Source organism: Schistocerca nitens, chromosome 4 (assembly GCF_023898315.1).
Source record: "Schistocerca nitens isolate TAMUIC-IGC-003100 chromosome 4, iqSchNite1.1, whole genome shotgun sequence".
In the NCBI taxonomy this organism is placed as follows: Eukaryota; Metazoa; Arthropoda; class Insecta; order Orthoptera; family Acrididae; genus Schistocerca; species Schistocerca nitens.
Window position 1 is genome coordinate 116,933,454 of NC_064617.1, and position 19,880 is coordinate 116,953,333.

The following is a 19,880-nucleotide window of genomic DNA, read 5'->3' on the forward strand; positions in this document are numbered from 1 at the left end:
TTCTGCCTACTCCGTGTATACCACTGCTAATTTCATCAACTGAAACAGAGTATGGAGCAACTCTTTCATTCTGTTCTCCTGCTTGTGTATTTGATGACTTTATTTATTTAATTATTTTTCTCACTCTAACCACAAAGTAAATCTCCCACTTCTCCAAGAAGTGAAAAGATTTTGCTTTGTGCATCGGGCCAGGAATTGCTTCATTACTGATTATGAGAGATATTAAATTTTTTAAGACAGCACAGCACAACCATCACTTCGTAACATGTACTGCATGCACTGATAATGTATTTTTAGATCACTAATATTGGCAGAGATGTGACACAAAACTATAACAGCCCACAGTCGAACAACTTCTACAGACTTCTGCTGATCCAGAACTAAGGAACCTGGGCTAAGGATGTAATGAATAGACAGTACATGTTACTGTTATGAACATTCTTTATTTACAAAATAAGAGCACTTCATTATACAGAAGGAAGGCATATGTAAACATTGTCCTTCTACACACATTATAAAAGTATGTGTAATCTAATTAACAAACTTAACAATATTTTTGACTGTTTGGCTGGTGGCATTAATCATAACTCAGTTACAAGTGCTGCCTCTTCTGGAGTTTAAAATCATTCAGTTCTCCATGACCATGTATTGCGTGTATGCCATTATCCCTGAAACAAAGAGACTGATTACACAAAATTTTGGAACTAAATTTTATGTTTGATTAATAAAACTGACTTTTACTTAAAAATGTACTTTTTTTGTATGGTGGCCTTATTGGTGGGAATGATCAAGAGCTGATGGTCCACTGAAACGTTTCCACTGCTGCTGTGACTGGAAGAATCAGAAAGCTTTGAACAGTCCAGCATGATTAAATTTGGCCATTAGTTGGAGGGTGAAGCCTTTAGAGAGGACTGAAACTTCTGTGGGTTTGAGGTTTATCATAGATCAGGTTCTGGGTTTGTTTGTGGCCATGGTTTCACGGGATCTCAAGAGGGATTTTTAAGGGATGTGACAGAAAACTGTTTATTAATCAACCAGTCATAGTAATGGTACCACTTTATATGATGTACCCACTATGTACAATGAACATAAGTGAGAGAGTATAGTTTGCACGAGATTTGTTCACATTATTTTGCTGAAAGGCAGGTAATGTTTACATGCATGCAAAGACACACTACATTCACATTTTTAGCAGTTTTAGGAAATGGATGGTGACCCAAGAAAAGGCTTTGGTAACTGAAGGTACAACACTACTGGATGCTTTTAGAATCCAGAGCTGTCACATTTTCGGTTTCAACGAGAATAGCAGCATAAGAACAAACACTTCTGAGATTTCACTCTTCTTCTGGAAGCTGTTGTTCATCATTGTAGAACATAATGAGAGAGAACTTCTGCAGCCTCTTACTGCAAACTGAATTCCCAGAGTCCACCCACAGATGATAATGACACTGACCCACATATATGCCATCATCAGATTCTGAAAGAACTGGAGAAGGTAGCTCAAAGTAGAGATCACAAACGGAGTGTGTATGAGTCCACTGTTAAGTGTTTCTGTTACATCAATGCCATACTGACTTCCTTTCTTCCATCTGTAGCTCCACAAGTATAAGAGTGGTGGCACTGCAGTTGCTTCCTATGTCATCTTGCTTACTCTTACTAATGCTTGCAGGAGCGTAAAGCTGTGGTTTAGCATGGAAGTTGATTGCACAATCTTACTATTATAGTGTAGCACTGACAGCACTAAAATGACCAATTCTTGGGATCATATAGCATCTAATGAAGCTGTGTTTAGCGAAACTGTCATGGGTATAAGATGAAAATTATGTAATGCAGAATGTACAACTGCAACTTTGCTCCTTTTGATATCTGGGAAAAGTTCGATGTTACAGTCAATATTTAAGATGGAAAGCATACAAAATTCATCTAATGAAACAAAATTCCTATATTATCTTTACACACACACACACACACACACACACACACACACACACACACAGAGAGAGAGAGAGAGAGAGAGAGAGAGAGAGAGAGAGAGAGAGAGAATATAATTCCCAGCTGACCAATCATTCAGTGTATTAGTAAATAATAACTGTCATGCCCAACAGTTACGTATGTTGTGGTAATGCTGTGAGTACTCGGTTACACTCATGAACTCATATACGCGTTCTTCTTTCTATGCTCATGTAATCAACTTTTTTCTGACAACATGCTCAAGCAACAAGTTTTCAGTTAAATGGGCAGTGGTGGAGATATGCAAATCAAATCTCCAAGTTTATGGGGACGACATCATAAGACACAGTGGCAAGTTTAAAGCATGTATACAGACTTCATTCCTGATTTCTAGGAAATTCCACTGATGATACATCCCACAATCAGAAAATGCTGCTCAGTACAGTATATCCACCATACAAAAGAAAATTGCCCCAGGAATGATAGAAAATTTTATAATTACAGTACTTGTATAATTTATATTTTAGTTCATATAAAATCTGTATCAAAACGGTTAAAAAATAATTTTTGGTGATCCAGTCGTTTCTTATTAATATTTATTAGCAGAACACGTCTTGGAGCCTGCTGCCATAATCAGGTGCATTACAGTTCGATGCACATTAATTTGAAGCCCAATGAGGATTAGTTTCTGGGTGTACCAGTGAGATTGTAGACCAAATTATAATAATTTTTGTTGGAAATTGATTTGCTTGGCACACAGAACACAGCAACAAACACATCATCATCACTAAGCACTTTTACATTTGGATATTGACATCGAAAGACTTATTTTTTGTTTGTAACCTCTCTGGCATAACCAGCAAATAAGTCTCATCATACTTCAGATGAATATACAGGTAAGTGTAGTGCACCTGATGACTGCAGCATGCTGCCAAAACACACTGAGCTAATAAATATCAGTGGAAAGTTATTGAAGAAGTAAAAGTTATTCATAAGTTTATAACGTAGTTACTGACTTCAACCAATTCCACACAATATGAATAAATTTAAGTAAAAGAATAGTAAAACATTCAAGGAAAATACTAAATTGCAGTGCCTGTGTTTTGAAGAAATATGGTATGTCCCATTAACGCTGCTCCCATACAGGAGAGAGATTCTATTTGTAACTTCCAAGCCCAGCACTGGCCATTAAATACTAACTAAATTGCAATGCCTATGTTGTAAAGAAGTACAATGTGACGTTCCTTTGGACACACATGCATGTCTCAGTTACTTATCTGAAAGGATAGCTAATGCAGTATTTGGAAATATCAACAAATAGGTTAAGTCAGATGGTGTGTCACTGAATGCTGCTAAAACTCACTACATACAGGGTTATTACAAATAATTGAAGCGATTTCACAGCTCTACAATAACTTTATTATTTGAGATATTTTCACAATGGTTTGCACACACATACAAAAACTCAAAAAGTTTTTTTAGGAATTCACAAATGTTCGATATGTGCCCCTTTAGTGATTCGGCAGACATCAAGCCGATAATCAAGTTCCTCCCACACTCGGCACAGCATGTCCCCTTCAATGAGTTCGAAAGCATCATTGATGCGAGCTCGCAGTTCTGGCACGTTTCTTGGTAGAGGAGGTTTAAACACTGAATCTTTCACATAACCCCACAGAAAGAAATCGCATGGGGTTAAGTCGGGAGAGCGTGGAGGCCATGACATGAATTGTTGATTATGATCTCCACCACGACCGATCCATCGGTTTTCCAATCTCCTGTTTAAGAAATGCCGAACATCATGATGGAAGTGCGGTGGAGCACCATCCTGTTGAAAGATGAAGTCGGCGCTGTTGGTCTCTAGTTGTGGCCTGAGCCAATTTTCCAGCATGTCCAGATACACGTGTCCTGTAACGTTTTTTTCGCAGAAGAAAAAGGGGCCGTAAACTTTAAACCGTGAGATTGCACAAAACATGTTAACTTTTGGTGAATTGCGAATTTGCTGCACGAATGCGTGAGGATTCTCTACCGCCCAGATTTGCACATTGTGTCTGTTCACTTCACCATTAAGAAAAAATGTTGCTTCATCACTGAAAACAAGTTTCGCACTGAACGCATCCTCTTCCATGAGCCGTTGCAACCGCGCCGAAAATTCAAAGCGTTTGACTATGTCATCGGGTGTCAGGGCTTGTAGCAATTGTAAACGGTAAGGCTTCTGCTTTAGCCTTTTCCGTAAGATTTTCCAAACCGTCGGCTGTGGTACGTTTAGCTCCCTGCTTGCTTTATTTGTCGACTTCCGCGGGCTACGCGTGAAACTTGCCCGCACGCGTTCAACCGTTTCTTTGCTTACTGCAGGCCGACCTGTTGATTTCCCCTTGCAGAGGCATCCAGAAGCTTTAAACTGCGCATACCATCGCCGAATGGAGTTAGCAGTTGGTGGATCTTTGTTGAACTTCGTCCTGAAGTGTCGTTGCACTGTTATGACTGACTGATGTGAGTGCATTTCAAGCACGACATACGCTTTCTCGGCTCCTGTCGCCATTTTGTCTCACTGCGCTCTCGAGCGCTCTGGAGGCAGAAACCTGAAGTGCAGCTTCAGCCGAAAAAAACTTTATGAGTTTTTCTACGTATCTGTAGTGTGTCGTGACCATATGTCAAGGAATGGAGCTACAGTGAATTTATGAAATCGCTTCAATCATTTGTAATAGCCCTGTACAAGTTCAGTACTATTCATGCCTATTACTGTAATCTGTTGAAAGAATGACTAATTAGTATATTTCCATTTTCCACCTGGTGTCAATCTCATAACATGCTGCAAAGAACAATTTAAAATAACTTGGTACCTTGACAAACCTTTCATAATACATATACTCACAAATATGTACACAAGAAGCAGTTTAAAGGATACCTACTTACAAACATGGCAAACGTCTAGTTTACTGACACTAGCAGTTGTGTAATTTTTCACTAGTTTTCACACTGAGAAGAGTATATTTTACATCAGTTTTATACTGTGAATGTTTTAATCTTATACTTGTGATGTAAAAGTTAACAACTTTATACTCCATACAGTTTACTATACCCCCAAGTTCCAACACTCAGAATGCAAATATAACTCCTAATGCAAATATAACTGCACTGCAAGTGCCTCTCCTGGCCGTTCCGAACTGTACTCTGATGAGTTACTATTTAATTTATTCAAGTGCTTGTAACTGTGTACAAAATTTAGGTTAATTTTGTAAATTAGTATCCTTGTTTTTTACCATCCATTTTTCCTTCCTTTTCAACAGATCATCTAGTCACCAACTGCTAAGACAGTGAAAAACGTAGTGGTACAATGTATGTGACCAGAGGCTAAAACATTTAATTAAAAATTCACATTAATTTTTATGGGTACTATAGAGGAGTTTAAGAGTTAAATATGAAAATTTTATGTAGGACAATTCATTTTGTTCCACTCAAAATCGTTCCATGAATACTGAAAACTAATACATTTGGCAATAGTTTTTCTTGTAAACTGCTGTAATTTATATACAGCTGCACTGAAAATACCACTACAGAAAACTTGCACTGTAACATTGCAATATTTCAGAGGTTAAATCATTATATTGTACTGCACTTGTATAAAATGTATATTTTGGAACCCTCTCCGGAAGATTACACAATACTGCTCATAAATATAAAAAATAAAAATAAAACTGGTAATACTTCTAGCAGTAACATAGGTTAAGTTATGTAGAATGAAGTTAACAACACATAATGTGGAAGAAGCCACTCAGCTCCAGGGTTAAATAGAATGATGAGACGTTTCTGTATGGTGGCACTGGGCGGTGACTGCACGTACCTCACTTGCCGCAAAAATGTCGGCACTGTCTGAAAGTGCCCCCTACAGATGGCCAAGCTTGGCTGTGGGCTGACTGAATAACATGTGAAAGGCTGGCATTTCAATCCTGAGAAGCTTTGCCTGTTGGCTAGGTGCTGGTGCGTTTGAGATGCTAACCTTGGTGTTACCACAGTCCTCTCCTTTTGCCAGGGCACCTGTCAGCTGGTACCACCCCAGCATCCCTCCCCCAAAGTGTGGGACAGCACTCTGTGCTCAGGAAGGTGATATCCGTGCCTTCTGTAGCACTACTAGTGGACGTCCTGTGTGCTGTAGAAAGCTCCCTGGCGGGCTGCACTGGAGAATAGGGCCAAAAGTGAACCAGGCAGTTGATAGTGATGGCACTGCCAGGGGGCTGAAAACCGTGGGTGGGCCACTGACTGCACTGATGACAGAAACAGATCCACAAAGGCACCCTGGGGCTTGGGGCTGGGAGATGCCTCCAGCAGAAGGAGCACATGCATCATGTGGGGACTCTAGCTGCTTTGTATATTTGCCTGCACCTGAGTCTTGATGAACTGGCAGAAGACTGGAATCAAGAGTTGTAAGTGTTGAGCAAAGCACAGCATAGTGTGGGGGCGGAATCAGAGGAAGGGTCACCAAGAGTGGAGGTGAAGGAGATCCAATGCAGGAAACAGATGGTTTTGGAAGTGTGTGTGGAGGCAGCAGAGATCAGTCCTCCGCTCAAGGGTGGAGTTGATTGCAGTGGTGGATCACCAGCCTGTCTTCCATCTGCATTGCGAACACGCGCTAACTGCAGATGACGGCCAGAAGCCAACAACTGTGGTGGCTTAATGCATCAGCCGGCTCCGAAGTACGAAGAACGTAAGTGCGTCACTGGAGGGGCCACTCAGAGGCCCCTGAGTAGGGAACAGTAGATTCAGCACCACGCACAGATGGCAGTTCTGCCAGGCTCTTATTGCTGATGGGTGTGGACCTGTAGAAACTAAGGAAGCACTGGACTGCCACATCCTTGGAGGGGGGGAGGAGGGTGCCAATATACTTCTTCAGCTGCATCTTGAAAGTACGAATGAGATGTTCCACTTTCTCATCGATGGAAAATATCCGAGTTAGAGCCCAGATTGTTGTGCCCGCTATGGTGGAGCGACAGTTGACACTGAACAGACACTGGGAGTAGGGACAATGACGGCCACCCGATGCGCATCCAAGAAGGGGATGGCAAAATGGATATGAACATGCTCCCAAGGCTGTGATGACTCAGGCCACAGTGCATAACACTGACGTGGAGAAACCTGGAGTTCTGCACATTAGGAACATGCAGTGATTAAATGTTCAGTCTCATGATCAATTCTGGGCCAGTAGATATGATGGCACACCATCATCTTTCTCAACAAGAGCCCCAGTGATCCTAAAGCAGAACGTGAAAGATGTCGCACCAGAGAGCTGCCAGCACCTCCTCCTGTGGAACAATGTTTTCTATGGCCATCAAAATAACAGCACTGAGTTGAGTCTGTGCCTTAACAGAAAATAACTGCAGACAGGATCCGATGCTGGAACTGGAGGTCATTCGGACCGCCCTTGCCGAATATATCATCACACTTGACAAACAACAGGGTCAGCAGTGATGGCTTGTGTAATGTTAAAACTGGTAATAAGGAATCCATCCATTGTCCATAGAGCTTTCTCAATGAGGTGAAAACAAAGTGCTTCATCCGAATTGAAACCTGGGTCAGATCCCATTGGTAAACATAAAAGAGCATCTGCATTTTAATGGTGAGCGGTAAGGCAGAATTGAATTGCATAATTATACCTACTAAGGAACAGGACTCACAACTGAATTCTCTGGGCTGTCTTGTCTGGCAAGTGTACCATGGGACTAAAGAGAGAGACCAACAGCTTCTGATCAGTCACCAAGTGAAACTTACCATCATATACACTCCTGGAAATGGAAAAAAGAACACATTGACACCGGTGTGTCAGACCCACCATACTTGCTCCGGACACTGCGAGAGGGCTGTACAAGCAATGATCACACGCACGGCACAGCGGACACACCAGGAACCGCGGTGTTGGCCGTCGAATGGCGCTAGCTGCGCAGCATTTGTGCACCGCCGCCGTCAGTGTCAGCCAGTTTGCCGTGGCATACGGAGCTCCATCGCAGTCTTTAACACTGGTAGCATGCCGCGACAGCGTGGACGTGAACCGTATGTGCAGTTGACGGACTTTGAGCGAGGGCGTATAGTGGGCATGCGGGAGGCCGGGTGGACGTACCGCCGAATTGCTCAACACGTGGGGCGTGAGGTCTCCACAGTACATCGATGTTGTCGCCAGTGGTTGGCGGAAGGTGCACGTGCCCGTCGACCTGGGACCGGACCGCAGCGACGCACGGATGCACGCCAAGACCGTAGGATCCTACGCAGTGCCGTAGGGGACCGCACCGCCACTTCCCAGCAAATTAGGGACACTGTTGCTCCTGGGGTATCGGCGAGGACCATTCGCAACCGTCTCCATGAAGCTGGGCTACGGTCCCGCACACCGTTAGGCCGTCTTCCGCTCACGCCCCAACATCGTGCAGCCCGCCTCCAGTGGTGTCGCGACAGGCGTGAATGGAGGGACGAATGGAGACGTGTCGTCTTCAGCGATGAGAGTCGCTTCTGCCTTGGTGCCAATGATGGTCGTATGCGTGTTTGGCGCCGTGCAGGTGAGCGCCACAATCAGGACTGCATACGACCGAGGCACACAGGGCCAACACCCGGCATCATGGTGTGGGGAGCGATCTCCTACACTGGCCGTACACCACTGGTGATCGTCGAGGGGACACTGAATAGTGCACGGTACATCCAAACCGTCATCGAACCCATCGTTCTACCCTTCCTAGACCGGCAAGGGAACTTGCTGTTCCAACAGGACAATGCACGTCCGCATGTATCCCGTGCCACCCAACGTGCTCTAGAAGGTGTAAGTCAACTACCCTGGCCAGCAAGATCTCCGGATCTGTCCCCCATTGAGCATGTTTGGGACTGGATGAAGCGTCGTCTCACGCGGTCTGCACGTCCAGCACGAACGCTGGTCCAACTGAGGCGCCAGGTGGAAATGGCATGGCAAGCCGTTCCACAGGACTACATCCAGCATCTCTACGATCGTCTCCATGGGAGAATAGCAGCCTGCATTGCTGCGAAAGGTGAATATACACTGTACTAGTGCCGACATTGTGCATGCTCTGTTGCCTGTGTCTATGTGCCTGTGGTTCTGTCAGTGTGATCATGTGATGTATCTGACCCCAGGAATGTGTCAATAAAGTTTCCCCTTCCTGGGACAATGAATTCACGGTGTTCTTATTTCAATTTCCAGGAGTGTAGGAACACATGAAACTTCTTGATAGCATACATGCTAGTGACAGTCTCCATCTCTATCTGAGAGTAATTCTTCTGTGCATCATTAAGCATCTTCGACACAAAAGCAATGGGCTGATCATCTGGAATACCAGCACGAAACTGAGACAATACGGCCCCACACCATACTGCGATGGGACCATTGCAACCACAAGACGGAGACCCAGCTAGTAAGTGGCTAAGCACGTGCTGGAACACAAACCATCTTTCAATGTCTTGAACTCACGGTCTTAAACAGGCATGCAATCAAATGCTGCTCCTTTTCTAAGCAACTTATTTACAGGAAGTGAAACAAATGCTGCCTGCTGAAGGAACTTGTGGTAACACGCAAATCTGCCTAGGAATGCCTGGAGCTCCTTCACATTCGTTGGTTGCAGAAGAGCTATAAAAGGCAATTCCTGACTGGCAGACTCATCATCGCCCACTTCAAACTGCTAAGGATAGAAACTTGAAACTTGGAGAGGGTGTTGACCTTATACTGTTAGTGTAGTTTAAGAGGGAATTTTTTTGAAATAGGGTATGAAAAGTTTTTGTTACTATTAAGGCAATTTTGAAGCTAGACACACCAAAATTGGTATTTCTCAATCACAAATCAAGAAATACGTCTTTCGGCATTTTTGGAAATTTAACCTTATGGGGTGAAATAGTTGGTGAAACTTTTTTCTGAAAATAAATCATTATTAAAGAACTACTAAAGTATTTTTCAAGCTACGTCTATGAAAATTGGTATTTGAGATCTTGGTTATATATAAAAACATATTTGTTTCGTGTTTTTGGAAATTCATCCCCTACATGGGTGAAACATAGGATGACATATTTTACTAGGAAAGCATTTTAAAGCTAAATCCATGAAAATTCGAATTTGGCTTCTCAGTTAGAAATAAAAAAGAAGAAAAAAAATACATGTTTCACAATTGTTGAAAGTTCAACCTCTATGGGGGTGAAATACAAGATAAAACCTTTATGAATATAATTCATAATGTAACCATTTCTGAACTTGTATTTGGCTACTCTGCTAGAAATTAAAAAAAATATGCATTTCACTGTTTTTGGATATTCGGCCCTTAAGGGATGAGTGGAAATAGGGCCAGAGTGAGGCACTGACTCAACACTGCCCAGCCCAAACTGCTAAGAACAGAAACTTGAAATTTGGAGAGAGAGTGGGTCTTATATTGTAGATATGTTATACTGTAGGCATTGTTCAAAATTCCATTTCCAAGGGATTGAAATAGGGGCTGAAAGGCTTTTTGAAAGTATGTCACTTTTGAGACAATTTTGAAGCGTTGTAACTATGAACACTGGTATTTGATTTCTCAGTCAGATAAAAAATACATTTTCAGCATTATTGGAAATTCAATCAGTAATGGGGTAATATGATGGGTGAAAACTTTTTTGAGATCAAATCATTATTAAAGAACTACTGAAGTATTTTTAAAGTTACATCTATGAAAATTGGTATTTGACTTCTCAGTTATAACTAAAAAAAATAATATGAAAATTTCACTCTGCAGTGGAGTGTGTGCCGATACAAAAGTTCCTGGCAGATTAAAACTGTGTGCTGGACTTCTGCCTTTCACGGTCAGGTGCTCTACCAACTAAGCTACACAAGCCCGACTCATGACTCATAGCTTTACTTCCGTCAGTATCTCATGTCATATCTTCCAAACTCCACATATTCTCCTGTGTAGCTTTCAGCAGTTGCTAGTCTTGTAAGTTTTGCAGGAGAACTTCTGTCAATTTTAGAAGGTCGTAGGAGATGAGGTACTGGTGAAAGTAGAGCTGTGAGTACAGGTCGTGAGTTGTGCTTGGATAGCTCAGATGGTAAAGCACTTGCCCACAAAAGGCAAAGGCCCCGAGTTTGAGTCTCAGCCTGGCAAAGTTTTGATCTGCAAGGAAGTTTCAGTGGTTTTGGAAATTCAACCCCTAAGAGGAAGAAAATCGGATGAAGTGTTAATGGAAATATTTCGTTATGAAAGCATTCTCGAAGCTAAATCTACAAAAATTTGCAATTGGCTTCTCAGTTAGAAATAAAAATAAAGTGTTTCTAAGAAGAAAAACAGGGACTCATCATCACCCAGCCCTAATCACTAAGGACTGAAATTTGAAATTTTGAAGAGGGTGTTGACCTTATATTGTAGTTATTGATTAAGAAGAAATTGCACCCCTAAGAACATGAAAAAGGGGATGAAATGCTTTTTTAATTTTGCTATTAATGTGTATCAACATTTTTGGGAACTTAACCCCTATGGTGGTAAAACAGTGAGTGAAATTCTTTTTCTGTTGTTTATTATTAAAGCAGTAATAAAGTGCACTGAAGTGCCAAAGAAACTGGTGTAGGAATGAATATTCAAATACGGAGATGGGTAAACAGCCAGAATATGGCATTGTGGTCGGCAATGCCTGTATAAGACGACTAGTGTCTGGTGCAGTTGTTAGATCAGTTAAAGCTGCTACAATGGTAGGTTATCAAGATTTAAGTGAGTTTGAACACGGTGTTATAGTCACCGCACGAGCAATGGGACACAGCACCTCCGAGATAGCAATGAAGTGGGGATTTTCCCATACTACCATTTCAGGAGTGCACTGTGAATATCAGGAATCCGGTAAAACATCAAATCTCCATAATCACTGTGGCTGGTAAAAGATCCTGCAAGAATGGGACCAACGATGACTGAAGAGAATCACTCAGCATGACAGAAGTGCAACCCTTCTGCAAATTGCTGGAGATTTCAATGCTGGGTCATCAATAAGGTCAGCATGCAAACCATTCAATGAAGCATTATCGATATGGACTTTTGAAGCCTTCAGCCCACTCATGTAACATTGATGACTGCACAATACAAAGTTTTACGCCTTGCCTGGGCCCGTCAATGCCAAGATTGGACTGTTGATGACTGGAAACATGTTGATGACTGGAAACATGTCGCCTCGTTTCAAATTGTCTCGAGCGGATGGACGTGTATGGGAGTGGAGACAACTTCATGAATCCATGGACCCTGCATATCAGCAGGGGACTGTTCAAGCTGATGGAGGCTCTGTAATGGTGTGGGGCTGGGACCTCTGATATGCCTACATATGAATCTGACATGTGACATGTATGTAAGCATCTTGTCCAATCTCCTGCATCCATTCTGTGGTGTCACCGCCAGACACCACACTTGCTAGGTGGTAGCCTTTAAATCGGCCGCGGTCCGTTAGTATACGTCGGACCCGCGTGTCGCCACTATCAGTGATTGCAGACCGAGTGCCGCCACACGGCAGGTCTAGAGAGACTTCCTAGCACTCGCCCCAGTTGTACAGCCGACTTGGCTAGCGATGGTTCACTGACAAATTACGCTCTCATTTGCCGAGACGATAGTTAGCTTAGCCTTCAGCTACGTCATTTGCTACGACCTAGCAAGGCGCCATTACCAGTCACTATTGATGCTGTAAAACATGTACCGTCAAGAGCGATGTTCACCAATTATGGATTAAAGTTAAGTATTCCAGCAGCTATGTACGTTTTTGGCTATTCTCATTTCCGTGTCCTGTTCCAGACCTCACGCCAGCCTGCGTGAGCTTAAACGCGTGCCTTTCGGCTTCCTCCTAGTGCATTGGCTGTCTTGCCAATCCATAACACATTCATGTCCATTGTCCATTCCGACAAACTTTGGCAATTCCAGCAGGACAATGCGACACCCCACATGTCCATAATTGCTATAGAGTGGCTCCAGGAACACTCTTCTGTGTTTGAACATTTATGCTGGCCATGAAGCTTCCCAGGCATGAACATCATTGAGCATATCTGAGATGTCTTGCAACATGCTGTTCAGCAGAGATCTGCAGCCCCTCGTACTCTTACGGATTTATGGACAGCCCTGTAGAGTTCATGGTGTCAATTCCCTCCAGCACTACATCAGACATTAGTCGAGTCCCTGTTGCAGCTCTTCTGCATGCTCCAGTGGGACCTACACGATATGAAGCAGGTGTACCAGTTTATTTGGCTCTTCAGTGTATTTTTAAAGCTATATCTATGAAAATTGATACCTGTCTTCTTGGTTGGGAGGGGGGGGATCTTTCGGTGTTTTTGGAAATTCAACCCCTAAGGTTGTAAAATGGGTGATGAATGTTTCTATGGAAATATTTCATTATTAAAACATTTTGCAACTTAACCTCTGAAAATTTGTATTTGGCTTCTGAATCAGAAATAAAAAATGTGTGTTTCAATGTTTTTCCACCAAAAATTCAACCCTTCAAGGGGTGAACTAGGGCTTAGCCGATTCACTGACTCGTCATCACCTAGCCCAAATGCTGAGGGTAGAAACTCGAAATTTGGAGAGGCTGCTGATCTTATACTGTCGGCACCATTTAAGAAGGGATTGTTTGAAATTCCACATCTAAGGGGGGGGGGGGGGGGGGAAGTAGAGATGAAAGGTTTTTTGAAAATATGTCGCTTTTAATGCAATTTTGAAGCTAGAGTTATGAAAATTTTGTATTTGTTTCTTCATTCAAAAATAAAAAAATACTTGTTTTAGTGTTTTTGGTAGTTCAACTCCTAAGTATCTAAAAAAGAGGATGAAAGTTTTTATGAAAATAGTTCATTACAAAAACATTGTTGAAACTAAATCTCTGAAAATTTGTATTTGGCTTCACAGTTAGAAATAAAAAATAGGTATTTCAATGTTATATGGAAATTCAACCCTTAATGGAGCATAATATGGGGTAAAAATTGTTATGAAAATATTTCATAACACTGAAACATTTTTAAAGCTAAAACTATGAAAATTTATTTTTGGCTTCTAATGAAATAAAGATGAAAATTTGTATGGAAATATACCACAAGAACTCAAAAGGCAGGATTAACAAATTTGGCAGCCAAAATTGATTTTTGGACAGAAGCACATCCAAAGAAGACTTTCTTCAATGGCCTTAAGTAGCATGCAAAGTTTTGAAGATTTTACAATTTGTGAACAACATAAAAATTTGATTAAAGAAAAACAAAAACACTGTGCAGACCATATAGTATATGCGAACTAAGCACTTGACGCTACGCTAGTTATTCTATAGAGTGTTGGAAGAAATGTGACTTATCCAACATGCACTTAATACCTACATCACACAAGGCGTGAAAAAAAAATGAAGGTTCCAAAGATGGCCCTCTGTGATGGGACTGGGGACAACAATGTCATCAAGGTAATTGATACAAGACAAACTCATTGAGACAGTTGCTTCAAACTATGTTGACAAATGGCTGACATGCTTGCAATGCTGAAAACCAATCAGTTGTACCTGTAGATGTCTTACAACATACTGATAGCAAGAAGTTGATGTGACTCTTCATCAAGTGGCAGCTGTAAATATACTTCTAGGAAATCTAGTGCTGAAAAATATTGTCTGCCCAAAGTTTTCTCATAAGTTCACCCATGTGAGCAATGGGGTGCATATCATTACCTAACTCTCAATTAATTGTCACTTTAAAGTTACCACAAGACTAATGATGCAGCCCATTGACTGGACAAAATGGGTTCCGCGATACCTAAAGCTGTCAATCTGTCTAGCCCTACCTTCACTCGAGTGTGAAAGTACGTGTGGAACAGACCTGGCAAGGAAAGAACAAGGTCGCAAGCAGTTTTGAGAGTGATGTGGGCTATGTAATCACTAGCCTTGCCAAGTCCTGGAGAAAAAAGGGAAGACTATTCCTTGCACAAGTCCTCCAACTGTTGACAGGGCACAAGATCTGACACTAAATGAATGGAATCATAGACCATAAAACTAAAAGTACTGTGTCCAGACTAAGCGCCTGCAACTCTCACTTCCAGCAAAGCAGACCGGTACAGCGGGCCCCGGACCGAGTAGGGGTCAGCCTGGCCGGTCGTCCCGGAAACACAGACGCCTCCCAGAGACCACCGGGAGGCATCCGAGGCGCCGCAAGAGGTCGCTACAGTCACAGACCTCTTTCCTTCCGCTCGACACGTGACTGCAAATAGAGCCAGCCATATCCATGCGCCAAGCAGTATTTAGGCTGGTGCAGGAGCCTAGAGAGGCAGTTCACGCCGAGCGAGCCCACTGGTGTCATCATAGTCGCCGCGTCATCGTCCACCGGCGCCAGTGTACCGGAGCCATCCTCGCAGGGCCTCTACTTGTCCTCGGACTCAGGTGGTGACAACGTGAACTCTGCGCCACTCTTCCCGAGACGTCTGGGGCTCGGTTTGGTGAAGTTGTATTGTTACTACAGGCAGTTTATGTTTGGAAGAATCTCAGATTTAGTTATTGGTAGGCTTGGAGGATCAGTCCTACCTCACGAATATTGTTTTGTAAATTTTGAAGAGAGACTTAAGTTTAAATAAAAACGCTATAACTTACACTCTGAAATTTTCCCGTCCGCGGACGGCGGATATATTAAAAAGCCTTTAATGAATCCAAACCACACAAATTTTCTTTAAATACAGTGTCCCCTACCAGAAATGTTACTGGTTGAACCATCACCTTGTACGTTGTTTCTGTAATAAACTGGCAGAGATAAGAATCTGCTGTCTATTGCCACTGACAACCTGGTATGAAGTAGCCAACAGTGGAGGGAAAACAAGTATTAGAATTCAGAACCAAGACCACTGTGTCTGCATCCACTTGGAGGCATACACTAATGAACTTAACGTCCACAGATCATTATGTGGGAGGCAAAGTGGAAGCTGACCAAGCATTGCACACAGCTGCAATGTGACCTTTCTTATAACATAGATGGCACAAAGCTCAGTGTTGTGGACAAGCTGGCCAGTCACATTGAACAAAACAAGTAGGGCAGGAACTTCCAGAAATTTTTCCACAATAGACATGTTTGTATGGAAAGCAGTGGCCTGACATGCTGCACTGCCTCCACATCAACATCAGAAGTGTACTGGAACATGTACGCCTGTTGCTCTCTGAACTGACAGTGGCAATGTCAGCCCAAGAAGGTTACTGATGGGCAGAGGCATCAAAAACTTCAAATGCTTGCACTATCTTGAGTAATTCCTCTAATGAAGGATCATGAAATTTGCCAACCCCCTTGGGGGAACTTCCCTACTGGGGGCTGCTGTACGATAGTCTCTAACCGTAGTGTCTGCGTAAGACTCCTGAGATTTAGCAGTAACAAAATGACACTTGAAACTTAACCCGTGCAGTTCTGCACCCCACATGCGACAGAATTGATGGGGTTGCTTTCTGCACTGATAAAAACTGCACTCTAGTGAAAATCACAGACGTATGCTTGTCATAACAGGAATTCAGCAAAGACGACATTCCATCAAGCAACAGAGACACAGGTTCCTTAAGGGAGACTAACTTCCGTAACTAGTGATGCATTTGTGGGGATATTCAAGACAAAAAGAGCTCCAGTGGAGGCAGTGTCTGTTACCCCGAAGGCTGTGACACCTTGCTGTAGGTTTTTTTGAGTTCCATTCTTCAGCAGCGTCGTCATAGGTGATGAAAAGAGGTTTGTAGGCCAACAAAGTTTGAGGCCTCATTAACAGGCCCATCAACACCTTGGCCAGCAAGGACATGTGCCCCTGTTGCTGCATTTCTATGTACTGCTGGTTTTCCAACTGCTGTGTAATAAACTCTGCAGAATGACCTAAAAGGATGTGCCTGCTAACATCACAACATTGCTGCACAAAATATGTGAAGAACAAAACTTACTTGTCTTCACTTGTTCATAATTGAGAACACCAATAACAAAAAATTCACTTTAATGCTAACCCATAAACACATTCAATATATCACCCTTGTACACAGCTTGGTAGGTACCAGTTTGAAATACAATAATCTGCACACGGAGTGAAGTTAACAAGAGTATAAACCATTATAGAATGTCACAGAAGCCACTCCACTCCACAGTTAAATAGAATGACATGATATTTCCACATTGTGACAATGGATGGCAGCTGTACACCATTCTTGGTGCACCACAGTAAGCACTGTCTGAAAGTGACGCCTCCTGGTGACCGAGCTTAGCTGACTTGGGCCAGTGCGGAATGATTGAATAACATGTGATGGGTTGGCACCTCACGTCCTGCTGAACTTGGACGGACGGTGAGGTGCGAGTGTGACTGAGGTGATAACAGTGGGTTACCACAGTTAGTACCATAAATTAAGATATGACACCATTACAGAAAAGATCATAAGCAGCTATGCAGCTATTTATAACTTACTCTCTATGTGTTCCTTTAGATTTGGGTCCTCCTTAGCAGCTTCTTTGAGCAATGACATGTAGTTTGGATCTTCATAGCTCAGCTGATTCAAAGGACTTGATAACTGCAAATATCTGAAACCTAAAGTAAAGGAACTTAACTGCTACCGATCTGAATATTAAAAATTATGATGTCAGGAATTTAGTTAGGTCTTGTCTTCAGTAAGTAGCTTATAAAAGTTATATTAAAATCTGAAAATTATGAGTAGACAGAATACCAAACCAGTACTTATCTTCAAGAAACACAATTCCTAGCACTGCCCTCTCCTTTCCCAAGTTTCTCTGAGCAATCCCTTTTTCCTGCCTCAAAAAGAAACATATAGCTCTTAAAGCTGCAAGTACTATTTCCTACTTTGAGTGCTTCAGTCTTAACAGTACTAGGAACAGCAACTTCTGAAGCTAAGAACAGGGCAACCAAGAACTTGCCAACCTTCCTCACTAAGTCATTTTAACAATCTCTCAGCTGAATTTTCTCTTTGATTCAAATGAAAGTGTGTCACACTAATGTTCTGCACACAAAAACCAAGCACATGTTATAAACAGACAGAATCATATACATAAAGGAGTAGATGTATGAGATCATCACACAATATGATTTTTATCTCATTGCTGAGCAGGGCTGCAAAAGCTAGTCTTAAAACATCCTTTTTGTGTCTATGTGCAATGTGTGTGGAAGTCTTGTGGTTATTCTCATCCAAAGCAAATTGATGATTGCTGAAATTGCTACTGCATAATTCAAAAATGAAAAAATTATGATGAAAATTATTGGTGTGGTGGAGATGCTGCAGTAGGGTTTTCATCAATGTTTTGCCATTTGGGGCAACACATGGTTTCTTTTAACCTGTATATCCTTGATGTCCTAAAAGGAAAAAGCCAATGTAATGTCAGTTCACTTTAAATGAAAAAAAATGTGTCATTTTAATTAACAAACGGAGACAAATCATATATATCAGGTTATCCACAAATACCTCCGGGGTTTCGGAAAACAGATGCATGAAAACTAAAGGACATACAGAAAAATGACACATATCAGTATAAAGGACGTCTCTCCCAGTTCTGATTCATATTGTGTTTCATGCCACATTTGCAGAGTTAAGCACTAGGACAAGGTGTATCAGAACATGTAGCCAAATCATCCACAACCACTTCAGTGATTACCCTTTTTAGAAGTGTCCTTCCTCTTCTACTGAACTGCTTATTGTGATATTCATTGTGACAATAGATAAAACCTTAGAGAACTTAAAATATGTCTCATCCTTCTTCACTACTTCAGTGTCCTACTTCTTCCCACATCAATTCTTCCAGACAATTCTCTTAAATTTCTCTTAAACTCTTCAGCATAACTAAATTGTAGTCCCAGTCTATATCTCCTCCTGGGTATGCTTTACAATCCAATATTTGATTTCAGAATCTCTGTCTGACCATGTTGGAATCTAGCTGCCATCTGCGGAAAAATTATAGTCACTGAAAAAACATAAGGCCTCTGTGAAGAGAAAGCAAATGGCATCCTTGGGGAACTTTACAATTGGTAAGTATACAACAAAATTAGACTGAACACCAAAGAAAAACCAGACAAGTGTGAGTGGTATGAATCTTGCTCTGAGAGTTCTATACAAACTTAATTATGTATACAGATAATAATAACAATTTCTTGTGGTTCGAGGATCTGGTGTAAGTCTTTTATTGGACACCACTTCAGTGATTTGTGTGTCCTTAACCTATCCCAGTTTCCAAGCAAGGAAATGGGATGCACAGTTTAACGTGGAATCAGAATTGCATGTTGTTCCTGGCAACTTCTCAAATCTTCGAGAGGTCAGGCTAGGTTAAAACAATGACTCAAAAATCCACAGTCCGACTAAGATTTGATCGCGCGACCTCTCAGTTTCGAGGCACGTGCTTTGCCGTTACACCACCAGGGCCGACATGTATATAGATAGTTAATCTATAGATTTTGAGTTTACAAATATCAAAATATGTGACATATATCACCATATCTTTTGATTGCATTGACTTGGAAGCTTAAATTATTTATACTGACAGTGGACCACGGGCCTTAGTATTTGATATAAATTTTAACTGGATACAGCTACCTGTTCCTGAGAAAAAGGAATCCTGTCATAAGGCTGGTTCTTCTGATTGCACTGACTTAGAAGCCTAATTTTTTACACTATCAAGGGACCATAGATATTTGACACACATTTCAAATTGATAGCTCTACATGTTCCTGAGAAAAGTGGGTCTTAAAGAGAGAGACAGACAGACAGACAGACATACATACATACATACATACATACAAACAGTCAACAAATGACACCGAGCGAGGTGGCGCAGTGGTTAGACACTGGACTCGCATTCGGGAGGACGACGGTTCAATCCCGCGTCCGACCATCCTGATTTAGGTTTTCCGTGATTTCCCTAAATCACTCCAGACAAATGCCGGGATGGTTCCTCTGAAAGGGCACGGCCGACTTCCTTCCCCATCCTTCCCTACTCCGAT

The 19,880-nt window shown here is 42.0% G+C and overlaps 1 protein-coding gene across 3 annotated transcripts in view; it reads right to left on the reverse strand.

Moving 5' to 3' along the window:
• Positions 1-423: 423 nt before the first annotated feature.
• LOC126251656 (uncharacterized protein C1orf109 homolog) overlaps positions 424-19,880 on the reverse strand; it is a 66,090-nt gene continuing 46,633 nt past the window's right edge. For all 3 annotated transcript variants that reach the window (XM_049952225.1, XM_049952224.1, XM_049952226.1), the window contains 2 exons: positions 17,346-17,458; positions 424-668 (listed from right to left, as the gene is read on the reverse strand). In XM_049952225.1, coding sequence (XP_049808182.1) covers positions 628-668; positions 17,346-17,458 — 154 coding nt within the window. In that variant the 3' untranslated portion in view covers positions 424-627. The remainder of the gene's footprint in view (positions 669-17,345; positions 17,459-19,880) is intronic.